The following is a 13,369-nucleotide window of genomic DNA, read 5'->3' as shown; positions in this document are numbered from 1 at the left end:
AGGTGATATATTGTGGTGTCATAGGCCTGTGTTCTTTGTGTTATGCTACTTCCTGTCTCAGTTTACGTTGTTGGGTTGGAGTGGAAGAGTCAAATGGCTGAAGATAGATTACAACACTGTTGTCTAGCAGTCGTGGGGTAAACGATTAAAAATCAATATAGTGGTTTTGAGGATCGATACAGTATCACAAAAGATAATATTGCGATACTCCAGTGTATCGATATTTACTTACACCCCTGCTGTGTTTGTTCGGAAGTTACTTTGTGTGAATTTTCTTGTGTTTTTGATGGAATTGGGCCTTCCTCGGAGAAGTAGTCATACTAACATGCAGGAGTGTTGACAAGGAATAGTAGAATGTGTTGTAGGAAGCTCCCTGTCCCCCTCTCCTCACTGACATGGGGTGTGTGTGTGTGGGGGGGGGGCTGTCACTCTGCTACAGGCAGTCTGTCCTGCTGGCTGCTGTGCTGCCATGCCGGCCCATTGTAAGCGTGCCAGGTTACCTAGTCTGAGCCCTCGGCCAATTTATTTCCCCTCTCCAAATCCATCCAACTCACATGTTAACACAAGACCTTCTGCAGATGAATTGTGAATCCTCACGTTCATTCATTTCTGCATCCTACAGAAGATGGCCTACATGGCAACTCAGACTTCACATAGACAAATGAAACGTGTTTGTGTGTGTGTTTATGCACGTAATTTATCTCCTTTGTGTTCATAAAAAGCTTACAAGTATACGTCAGGGTTTGCTGGTGGCAATGCTCTTATCCCCTGGAGCAGGGGTGGGCAATCTTATCCAGAAAGGGCCAGTGTGGGTGAAGGTTTTTGTTCCAACCAAGCAATTATACAACTGTGTCGCCTAATCAAGTCCCTCAGCAGACACTCTACTGGTTGATTGGTGGGATCAGGTGTATAACTGCTTGGTTGGAACAGAAACCTTCACCCACACTGGCCCTTCCTGGATAAGACTGCCCACCCCTGCCCTAGAGCCACACAAAAAACACACACAACCAGCCCATACCCCACTCAGCTGTTCCTGCCCTCCATCTCATCCATCCTCAGCTGTTTATGCCCTCCATCTCATCCACCCCCGGCTGTTCCTGCCCTCCACACAACCAGCCCATACCACCCTCAGCTGTTCCTGCCCTCCATCGCATCCACCCTCAGCTGTTCCTGCCCTCCACACAACCAGCCCATACCACCCTCAGCTGTTCCTGCCCTCCATCGCATCCACCCTCAGCTGTTCCTGCCCTCCACACAACCAGCCCACACCACCCTCAGCTGTTCCTGCCCTCCATCGCATCCACCCTCAGCTGTTCCTGCCCTCCACACAACCAGCCCATACCACACTCAGCTGTTCCTGCCCTCCATTTCATCCACCCTCAGCTGTTCCTGCCCTCCATCTCATCCACATGCTGCATCTGTTTCGTCCATGGAGCGTGTACGCTGACCTTCTCTGTGAGCATTGTACCCATCACAGTGGAATCTTTGATGTGGCATTTTTCTGTCCTGCTAATTAGCGGGACTGGTTTTAAGTGTTTTTTAGGTGATGCAGATGCTATGTAGACAAAAAGAGACGGCAGGGAGAGGGGGGGAGGGAGAGCAAGGGATCTCCTGATGCAGAGAACACATTTTGTCTTTCCCCAGACTGTGGACGCTATTTTTAATCTAATTAAATTTCAGGACACCACTTGTCTCAAGACACTTCTGGTCGCCTTCCTCTCCCTTTCTAGTGTTTCCCGTGGTGTGAGCCACAAACGTGTGCTGTGTGTGTGTGTTTTCATGTGTGTGTGTGTTTTCATGCTGCCAGCATGATGGTGTATGAACACAGAGAGAAGGCCCTCGGCCACATGGCATTTTTACCAGTTTGTGCAGCAACTTAGCATGGGATGTGGGATATGCAAATCATTTGTGTTGCTGTATAGGAGGTGGACATATTTAATGTAAAGGTCTGTGCTCTACTGTAATTTTCTACATTTGAACACAAGTACGATTGTGGTGCTTTGACAACTTTCTCAGCTGAACTTAAGTCAGTTTAAATGAAACACAGGCGGCGATTCCAAAGTTGAAATGACTCCACTTGTGTTCAATTGTAAAAAAAAAAAAAAGATTACTGTTGACATTGAAAAAGATGCCCTGACATATTTGCATTGTAAAGTTTTTCTTTAAGGGCAGAAATCTGTCAGAAATCTGAGATGTGCATGGAGAAATTGTGAGACACACAAACTCTGATCTCACATCCCACCGGATCACGTACATTGCCCGTGAACCAAATTAGCCAACTGAAAAACTGTAATGCTCACACACGTAGTGAGCTAGCTGGACCATGCAGGACGTGTTCGTATCTGTCCCTATCCCTCCTACCATGTATAACATTACACTTGACGCTATCTGCCGCACACTTTACCACACACATGTACACACACACATGCTGCCTCATCCCAGTGATCAGCCCCACTCTGCCCAGTGCAGTTTATGGTGGGGAGTGGTTGCTGAGAGGCTAGCGTCAGCAGAACCAGCACTGATCGATGGCAGTCCTCTTCCAGTAAGAACTTTAAGCTCGGGAGGAAGAGGGCAATTTGGCCACGGTGAAAGGGAGAGCCTCCTCTGCGCCTGCCTGGCTCCTGCGTTTCAGAGCTGCTCTGCTGTAGAGGTGAAAGGTGTCCGGCGTGGAGCGACCTCGCCCTACTGGAAGCACAGAGAAACTGGCCACCCTGTAGTAAAACACACTTCTCAGGTGTCACCTTCTGCTATTGACTACACGCCATATCTCTAGACCTTTGTACCCCCATTATTATACATGTTCGGCCCGGGTGCATAATGTCCCGCCATCACCACTGAAAATGTGTCTGGGCTTTCTCGCGCTCCTCCGTCCTCACAGCTCTCGTCCTCATGCTATATTGAACTGTTTCAGGATCACATGCACTGCTCCTGTTCCTGTGTTTAAAGTTCAAGCCAGTGCAAAAGCAGCCCTGCGACTCAGGTACCAGCTCAGGACTTATGTCAGCTGACGTATGACTAATTGACACCTGCCTCGTGTCTGTCATCATGACAGGCCGGTGCAGGGATGTGCACGGTGAACAACTTGTGACTTACAGTTTGTGATGCTGACTGTCTAATTTTCTCTCTTTTGTCTCTTTCTCTCCACAGACATTTATAGTTATTAACAAAGGGAAAACAATCTTCCGCTTCAGTGCCACACCCTCCTTGTACATCATAAGCCCTTTTAGTCTATTTAGGCGAATAGCTATTAAGATTTTGATACATTCATATCCTTTCCAGATGTATTTCTCATGCTCATAGATGCTAAACTCTTAAGTTGCACTGCTTTATAAGAAATTACAATTTACATTAAGAATGTCTCTAGAAAGTTCATCATATATTGTCCTTCATCAGACGTTAACACATCTGTCAGGCCCGTGCAACTCATGGCTGTGAGACGTGAGTGATGCCAGTGTCACCACGTGGTCATGCGATCATGTGATCACATGTGAGCATGTGATCGTGGGGTCATGTGACCACATGTGGAGGACAATGTGATCACGTGGTTGTGTGTGGTCATGTGACTGTGATCACATGTGGTTGTGTGATCATGTGGTCATTTGATGCCGTGGTCGTGTGATCATGTGATCACACGTAGTGATGTGATCACACGTGACCATGTGACTACATGTGATCACATGTAATAGTGTGAGCATGTTGTCATGTGATCACGTGGTCGTGTGATCACATGTAATCGTGTGATCACATGTGGTCAGTTTAATAAGGAAGGCCACGGAAGCACCAGACCACACGGTACAAACAACCGCTGTCACGTCTACATCGTTGGTGTTAAGACCACACTGGACTTGTTATATTGAAATGTTGTTTATATGAGTGAGGTTTGTGGGTAAAAAAAAACCTTTTCAACTTTTCCTTAACTGCCGTCCCTCCACTCTATTCAGCATGATCATCATGTGTACGATTTTGACCAACTGTATATTCATGACTTTTAGTGATCCTCCAGAATGGTCCAAACAAGTGGAGTAAGTACACATGACCTCACTGACACACGTCATACAGGATTAACCCTAGGACCTAACTGCCACAAATTCACCGTCTTCCTCTTCTTCTTTCAAGGTATACTTTCACGGGTATCTATACCTTCGAGTCGCTCACAAAAATTGTGGCCCGAGGCTTCTGTATAGACGGCTTCACCTTCCTCAGAGACCCGTGGAACTGGCTGGACTTCATGGTCATCTCCATGGCGTGAGTATCTTCACCCCTGGTGGTCACAGCAGTCTTCCTGACCGTCGGAGCAGCTTTCTCACTTAACAAACACCTGAACTATAGACAACGTCAACAGCTTCACACGCTGTCATAGAAAAGAGACGTAAAACCAAAGGAAGAACAAACAAAAAATCAAAATAGAAAAAGCGATGTCAATCAATCAATCAATCAATCAATCAATCAATCAATCAATCAATCAATCAGTCAATCAATCAATCAGTCAATCAAGTTGCATTGTATGTAGCGCTTTTCTAGCTGCAACAGTCAATGTTAATTAAAGGAGTTTTAAATAAAAGGGAGTTTTGAGAAGTAAAAGGGTTTAAGAATTGATGCGGACTGTCAAAATAGTCACGTTTTGGGGGGTCCGGGTAGCGTGGCGGTCTATTCTGTTGCCTACCGACACGGGGATCGCCGGTTCGAATCCCCGTGTTGCCTCCGGCTTGGTCGGGCGTCCCTACAGACACAATTGGCCGTGTCTGCGGGTGGGAAGCCGGATGTGGGTATGTGTCCTGGTCGCTGCACTAGCGCCTCCTCTGGTCGGTCGGGGCGCCTGTTCAGGGGGGACTAGCGTGATCCTCTCACGCACTACGGCCCCCTGGTGAGACTCCTCGCGTTTACATGCTAGAAAAGGTGGATTTATTGCGTTAGTCCGACTGAAACTGGACTTTTAAAACACATGTAAACGCGTTAGTCGTGTAACCGGATATCTTTTTGCCCGGTGCGGGATTCGATACGAGGTGTACTGCACCACAAGGCGACATCACTAACCGCTCGGCTAAAGGGTCAGACCCGTTAGCTAGGGGCTAACGTGTGTTATTAGTAGGTTACAGTCGTCACCCTCCCCGGAAGCGCGCCCTCGAGCTTTGTTATTCCCGCGCTCCGAAGAGACTTCTGAGGATTTGCGCACTTCCGGATCCCACCGCTGCCACCAATGTAACCGGTTATTTTCTTGCCCGGTGCGGGATTCGAACGGGGTGTGCTGCACCGCAAGGCGACATAACTAACCGGTCGGCTAAAGGGTCAGATCCGTTAGCTAGGGGCTAACGTGTCTTAGTAGTAGTTCACAGTCGTGTAAACGTGGACTCGTACTGAATCGGCTTTCTGGAAGCGGGACTAACACACCTAGATGATGCGGCTGGGGGCGGATTTACTCTGCCCTGTATACGCTTCAATCGGCCCCGAACTGGCCTGGGCGTTCTGCGCATGATCCGTAGTTCCCGCGGCGGTCTTTCACCCGGAAGTCGAACAGCGTAGTATCGACGGTACCAACATGGCGAGCGCTTGAGTGAGAGCCGCGCATTTCTGGACAGACGAGGAGACAAACTTCATGCCGTGTCAGCTAGAGGAGTTGAATATCCTAAAGTACGTGGGTGGAAGGAGAACTATGTAAGAAAGTGGCGGAGGAGCTGGGCGACGCGGGATTTAAAAGAACCCCCGAGCAAATCTGTGTTCAGTGGAGGCATATCGCCACCTGCCGTACCGGGGTGGGACATACTTCCGTCAATAAACCGATTCTCCCCCGGTTCTTGTTGATTTTTTCCTGGGGGGGCAAAGGGGTGGCAAGACTGTGTCCCAGAGGTGGCAGCTGCCACCCCCTTGCCACCCTGTAGATCCGCGCCTGTGAGGGGGAGGGGGATTCTAAATCGGCGACTTCTGTTTGAGATGAGTTTGGTGCGGGTCTCATTGACCTTCACCATGCATGTACATAAAATATACTTTAAAAACATATTATCTGATTTATAAATGGGGTGGCAAGACTCCGTCCCAGAGGTGGCAGCTGCCACCCCCTTGCCACCCTGTAGATCCGCGCCTGTGAGGGGGAGGGGGGATTCTAAATCGGCGACTTCTGTTTGAGATGAGTTTGGTGCGGGTCTCATTGACCTTCACCATGCATGTGCATAAAATATACTTTAAAAACATTATCTGATTTATAAATGGGGTGGCAACAGGGGTGGCAAGACTGTGTCCCAGAGGTGGCGGCTGCCACCCCTTGCCACCCTGTAGATCCGCCCCTGCTTGTATACTGGGACAACGACAGGTGTCCAGTGACATGGCCTAGTCGAGCTGTAACCGTGGCTCCACTTCACGGTGCATGTAAACGCACCGACTGTCAGGGGAAAGAGGCGGCTGGCGACTCCACGTGTATGGGAGGAGGCACGTGGTAGTCTGCAGCCCTCCCCGGATCAGCAGAGGGGGCGGAGCAGCGACCGGGACGGCTCGGAGGAGTGGGGTAATTGTGTATAACTGGAGAGAAGAGAGGGGAGCATATATTAGTCACGTTTTTGACACAAGCCACCATTTGCTCCTCGCCGTTTCTTTCCTACGGTATGGTGGCGCTAAGGCTGTACTTTATCATGCATTCATTTTTGAACGCTTGATTTTTTCATTTTGAATATTTACTCACAATGAAAGTCTTCATGTCTCTTTGTGTTACTCTGTCTGGTTTGATGTGTTGAGCTGCTGTGGGACGGCTGCTGAGTAACTGTGTCTGGTCACCTTGCAGGTATATAACAGAGTTTGTAAACCTAGGCAATGTGTCAGCCCTGCGTACGTTCAGGGTTCTGAGGGCTTTGAAAACTATTTCTGTTATCCCAGGTAAGACTGTCCAGCTGTCTGGCACCAGGGCTGGGCGAGTCGCGGGGGTCCATGTTAGCTGTTTTTGTTGTTGTTTTTCTATCCTCCCTCTCCTCTCCCCCTTCCTTCCTCGTTGTGTCCGTGCCGGGCGGAAGGCCTGGGCGCCCCACCCTGGTGTGGCCTCACCCTGGTGTGGCCTCCTGGTGCTCGATGGTGGTGCTGGTGCCAGTGTTGTGTCCTTGTGTATACATGCGTGTGTGTGTGTGTGTGTGTGTGTGTTGTGTCATGGTGCTCTGTTCTGTGTGTCGTCCTACCTTGTTACAGATATATAACAGAGTTTGTGGACCTTGGGAATGTCTCGGCGCTGAGAACGTTCAGGGTTCTCCGAGCACTGAAAACTATTTCTGTCATTCCAGGTGAGACTCCCATTTAAACACTAAGGCTGAGCATATATTATCTATTAACTACCATATTTTTTCCAATAGTTTATTTTCTATTTTGTTTTACTCAAAAAAAAAAGATGCCTCAGAAATAATAAATGATTTTGTTTTTCCTTTTCTTTTCCAACAATCAAAAATGGTAGCAATACATTTTTGATAGGCTTAGCAGTCTAGCGGCAGTCTTGTGGGGTTAAGTGGAGGAGGGGGACCCCGAGAAAGGTGGAGGGAGACTGTCCTGTAAGGACACCATACGCTACACAACATAGTGTCTCAAGCAACAGCTATCTCAGTATACTTCTGTGCCACCACAAATGGAAAAGCATCCCAGCTGCATTTCCATTTTGAAAAACCGTGTTTTAGTCTGGACCTGCTGGCCCAGCTTCAGATATGCTGCCGTGCTAAAGTTAAGCCCCACATCACTTCCAAACAATCGCAGTGACTATTGATTTGACTTGTAAGCCTATGATCTGAAGCCCTTAGCTCAGTGGAACAAGCTGATCAGAAGATCCTTGCAGTACATCTGTTATATATTGCGTTTGTTTGTTTAATATGTTCAAAATAACTCTCTCAGTCCATAAGCCAGTGACTATCCTGATTTCATGGAGACCATTTAATTCCCTAAGACTGCCAAGCCTAGTTTGACAACACATTTTATGCTGCATGAGGCTTCAAGACACCTGCTTTTACAAGTTTGGCTTTTGAAAAGGGCTTCTTGTTTCGATCTTTTTCATTACCATGATGAAGTTCTTGCAATTTAGGTCTCTGATTTTGGTGAAGATCTTTGTCCATCCTGGGAGTGAAAGGGGGAACCATACGGAGAAATGAATTAATGCATATGGGTCAGATCCCATATAAAGATTTTTTTTTCTCTGGAGAATTAGACAAGGGTTTACTTTTACATTTGCACCATTGGAAATGTTTGCAGATCACTTATGAGGTTAAAAATGTGCATACTCTTTTACACACAGTAAAAATAAAAACAAGTCTACACAGGCCCATTAAAATGGCAGATTTTTGTGATGTAAAAAAATGAAACCAAGATAAACCATGTCAGCACTTTTTCCACATTTTTTTTTAAAATTTCAGCCTATAAAAATAAAAAGTGAAAAACAACCAGAAACATTTTAGGGAAAAAATGAAAATACAAAACGTGCAATAAGCTGGTTGTATAAGTGTGCACACCCCTAAACTAACTCTTTGTTGAAGCAGCTTTGCATTTTAATGCAGCACCCACCCAGTCTTTTTGGGTGAGAGTCTATGAGCCTGGCACACCTTGACTTGACAATAAGTTTCCACTCTTCTGTGCAAAAACCTTCTGGATCCATCAGATTGTGAGGACATCTCCTGTGCACAGCCCTCTTCAGGTCACCCCACAGATCCTCTGTTGGATTCAGGTCTGGCCTCTGGCTGGGCCTTTCCAAAACGCTGACCTTCTTCTGGTGAAGCCAGTCCTTTGTTGATTTGGATGTATGCTTTGGCTCGTCGTCATGCTGAGAGGTAAAATTCCTCTTCATCCTCAGCTTTCTAGCAGATGCCTGAAGGTTTTGCACCAAATTTGACTGGCCTTTGGAGCACTTCACGGTTCCCTCCACCTTGACTAAAGCCCAAGTTATGGTTGAAGAAAAGCAGCCCCAAAGCCTGATGCTGCCACCACCATGCTTCACCATGGGTCTGGTGTTCTTCTGGCGATGTGCTGTATTGTTTTTGTGCCAAACACACCTTTTGGAATAATGGCCATAAAGTTCAACCTTGGTCTCATCAGACCATAACACATTTTCCCCACACGGTTTTGGGAGACTGGATGCATCTTTTTGCAAAATTTAGCCGGGCTTGGATGTTTTTTTTTTGTTCATGTGAAAAGGCTTCTGTCTTGCCACCCTACCCCACAGCCCAGACACATGAAGAATACAGGAGATTGTTGTCACATGTAGGGAGCAGCCAGTACTTGGCAGAAGTTCCTGCAGCTCCTTTCATGTTGCTGCAGGCCTCTTGGCAGCCTCCCTGACCAGTTTTCTCCTCGTCTTCTCATCAGTTTTGGAGGGACGTCCTGTTCTTGGTGATGTCACTGTTGTGCCATATTTTCTCCACTTGTTGATGGTTGTCTTCACTGTGTTCCATGTGTTTCATCTAATGCCTGGGAAATTATTTTGTACCCCCCTCCTGATGGATACCTTTCAACGATGAAATCCCGCTCATACACATATATCTAAACTAACACGTATATCCAAACTAAAAAAACAAAAACAAAAATCCATCACTGTCCAAGGGAACAAACCCAAGCCGGGATGACTGTCAGAACTGCCGGTCTGGATGGGCTAGCAGTTAGCTTAGCCTGCCCTGCTTCCGCGTCCCGTCAGACCGCCCTCGGTGTTCCCTCCTCGGTCGCAGCTCCAGGCAGGGCCGGGGTCCCTGGGCCCACAGGACGCGGCAGACCAAGCTCTCCCAGCCGACCCAGCGCCAGCTCCCCCAGCCATCAAACCAAGACAAATTTACGTCACAGAACCTGCCATTTTAACGGGGCATGTAGACTTTTTATATCCACTGTACAGTTACAGTCATACACACATACTTAAAGTCAGTAAACATTCAAACACACACACGCACACACACACACACACACACACACACACACGCACACACACACACACACATACACACACTTGTAGCTGAACACTCCAATGGTGCAAAACGGAGTTATTGGGGGGCAAGTTGGACTTTCCTATGATTTGTTGTGGATTTGTGCACATACAGTACTATAAGCTCAGCCTCCAGCATGCAGTGCTCAGCTGTGCTCTGGGCTAGCCCAGCCTGGGGGCACACACCCAGTGGGGAGCACTGCACCAGTGGCAGAAAGGGGTGCCCGGGATGGGAACGGTTCTTCAGTTAAAGCAAAGTCACCATCACGGTTTTCAGACAGGTGATGTTGACACAGAGTCAATCCCTTCAGCCTTGGCGTTTAAATGACCTGCATGCCACCTTTCATTACCCCCTTACCTTACCTCTCTCCTGCCTGCCCCCCACCTCACCTACTCACTTCCTGCTCCCCTGACTGAGCCCGATCCTGCGCTGTGTTTGTTGTGCTGCTGTGTTTTGTTCATTTGGTGGATGTTTATTAATCTGTGTATTTTCCATCTTGAGTGTGGCCCCGGATGTTCCTTAAGATGGATGCGGGGGGGGGGGGGGGGCGGTGAGAGTACTAATTCCCTGATCCCGGTTCTCTCCTCAACTCGATCCCGGAGCCAGCCAGCTCTGGTGTCCACCAGCTATCCTAAACGGGACAAGCTTTTAGACAGTCGAGTTGTCTGATCAAAACTTGTTTGGAACCATTTTGCTTAGCAGGGGTGGGGGGGGGCGTAGACGGACGGCGTGACGCTGTCAGAGTGTAAATCTGACGGAAACATCCTACAGAGCCCCTCTGTGTGTTGTGGTGTTGTGTGTTCTGCATAAGACAGCAGACCGCTTCTTCTGCTGTCTGTGTGTTCAGTATGATCCGTGTCTGTGCCGTGTCGGAGGATGATGATGTTACCGCCCCTCGGTCCAACCCGAATGCACTACTGCCGTCCACACACTGTACAAGTACTATAAAGTATGTAGTGTTGCAGGCTTTTGAGAAGTATATGTTTTTTAGGTCATATAGCTAGCGCCCTGCAGGAAACGCATCACTTACAGCCCAGGTTAAGATGTGTGAGAGGTGGCGGTAGCGTAGCGGAGGCTGTGGTGTGCTGTGCACATCTATGCACATCTGCACAGGCTGCAGTTCAGAGTTCACACAGGTCTGCATGGGGGGGAACCGACCACTGGTTCTCACACGCACACACACACACACACACACACACACACCGGCTGCATCTGACCTCCCATATAGCATCCGGATGTGGGCCACATCAGGGCCATGATGCGGCACTGATGACCTTCTTCTGGCCCTGACAAAACCGATGTGAGCCTGAAGTGGCCCACATGTATAATAGCAAATACGGCCCAGATGTACCAAATCACATGTGGGCCACCTTGGGCAAATATGTGGCACATGCAGCATTGCTATGGCTTGGTTCTGGCCCAGCTCTGGCAAACAGGAGCGTACCATTCAAGTGCCATCATTCTACTCGGTATGTGGGCCGGATGAAGTGTCGGGTGTGGGACGGGTCCGGGCCACAGCAATGTTGCTATCTGGGCTAAAACACCTCGTCAGGACTTTGGAGTGGAATGGGGTTTTCCAAAAATAGAAATGTCCAACACATTTAGCGATTAAAAACATTAGGGTTTGTTTTGTTTTGAGTTTTTTTTTAGATATTCATGATCTTTTCTGTTATCTGCTTTTGCTTAGCGTGAGCGAAGCGAGCAACGCCGGTAACGTCCTGCTGAGGAGCTCCTCCTGAGGAGCTCCTCCCCTCCTGCAGAGCCTGGTTGGTTGGCTCATGATGAGGGTCTGACTAAAACATCAGTAACATCTTCTCTGTATGGACTCTCATAACACTTCCTAACATCCCTGATGACACAAGCCTCACATGTTATTACAACCCTCAAAACGTCACAAGAGGAGTTCACTTTCATCCCAAAATAGGCCTAGCTATTAAAAAAAAAATGCATATTTTTTGACGAATTATTTTCATCACAAAACATGTTGTGTTAGCCTCAAGGCCATCCCAGTGACCCAGGAAGTAGACGACCGAGAAAATAAGGTGACTTCGTTATAAGGCTGTTGGGCAGCGGTTCTGCTAGCTCTTCATTAGCGGGGGCACCAGGAGCCCTGGCGACACAGCACCACCACAGCCACCAGCCGCCGCTGCTGCTGGCCACACCCCCCATCACACACCACTACACCCACCAGCCGCTGCTGCTGGCCACACACCCCATCACACACCACTACACCCACCAGCCGCTGCTGCTGGCCACACCCCCCATCACACACCACTACATCCACCAGCCGTTGCTGCTGGCCACACCCCCATCACACACTACTACACACACCAGCTGTTGCTGCTGGCCACACCCCCCATCACACACCACTACACCCACCAGCCGTTGCTGCTGGCCACACCCCCCATCACACACCACTACACCCACCAGCCGTTGCTGCTGGCCACACCCCCCATCACACACCACTACACCCACCAGCCGTTGCTGCTGGCCACACACCACCACACCCAACACCACTTCCAACATCACACCCACCACCACCACCTGCTGCTGCTGGGCCACACCTACCACCACACCCAACACCACTTCCAACATCACACCCACCACCACCACCTGCTGCTGCTGGGCCACACCTACCACCACACCCACCACTACACCCACCAGCCGTTGCTGCTGGCCACACCCCCCATCACACACCACTACACCCACCAGCCGTTGCTGCTGGCCACACACCCCATCACACACCACTACACCCACCAGCCGTTGCTGCTGGCCACACACACCACCACACCCAACACCACTTCCAACATCACACCCACCACCACCACCTGCTGCTGCTGCTGGGCCACACCTACCACCACACCCAACACCACTTCCAACATCACACCCACCACCACCACCTGCTGCTGCTGGGCCACACCTACTACCACACCCAACACCACTTCCAACATCACACCCACCACTACCCCCTGCTGCTGCTGGGCCACACCTACCACCACACCCAACACCACTTCCAACATCACACCCACCACTACCACCTGCTGCTGCTGGGCCACACCTACCACCACACCCAACACCACTTCCAATATCACACCCACCACTACCACCTGCTGCTGCTGGGCCACACCTACTACCACACCCACCACTACACCCACCAGCCGCTGCTACTGGCCACACCCACCACCACACCCACCACCTACTGCTGCTGAGCCACACCTACCACCACATCCAACATCACATCCACCACCACCACCTGCTGCTGCTGGGCCACACCTACCACCACACCCAACACCACTTCCAACATCACACCCACCACCACCACCTGCTGCTGCTGGGCCACACCTACTACCACACCCAACACCACTTCCAACATCACACCCACCACTACCCCCTGCTGCTGCTGGGCCACACCTACCACCACACCCAACACCACTTCCAACATCACACCCACC

General features: G+C 49.5%; 1 protein-coding gene across 1 annotated transcript in view; it reads left to right on the top strand.

Moving 5' to 3' along the window:
* The window catches only part of scn8ab (sodium channel, voltage gated, type VIII, alpha subunit b), a 134,161-nt gene that overhangs the window by 56,201 nt on the left and 64,591 nt on the right, over positions 1-13,369 (top strand). Inside the window, 4 exon segments of the mRNA XM_056273585.1 lie at positions 3,148-3,266; positions 3,933-4,022; positions 4,117-4,245; positions 7,165-7,256. Coding sequence (XP_056129560.1) covers positions 3,148-3,266; positions 3,933-4,022; positions 4,117-4,245; positions 7,165-7,256 — 430 coding nt within the window.

Source organism: Lampris incognitus, chromosome 2 (genome assembly GCF_029633865.1).
Source record: "Lampris incognitus isolate fLamInc1 chromosome 2, fLamInc1.hap2, whole genome shotgun sequence".
NCBI lineage: Eukaryota > Metazoa > Chordata > Actinopteri > Lampriformes > Lampridae > Lampris > Lampris incognitus.
The sequence above is the reverse complement of the archived record's forward strand: the minus strand, read 5'-3'. Positions and strand labels throughout refer to the sequence as shown.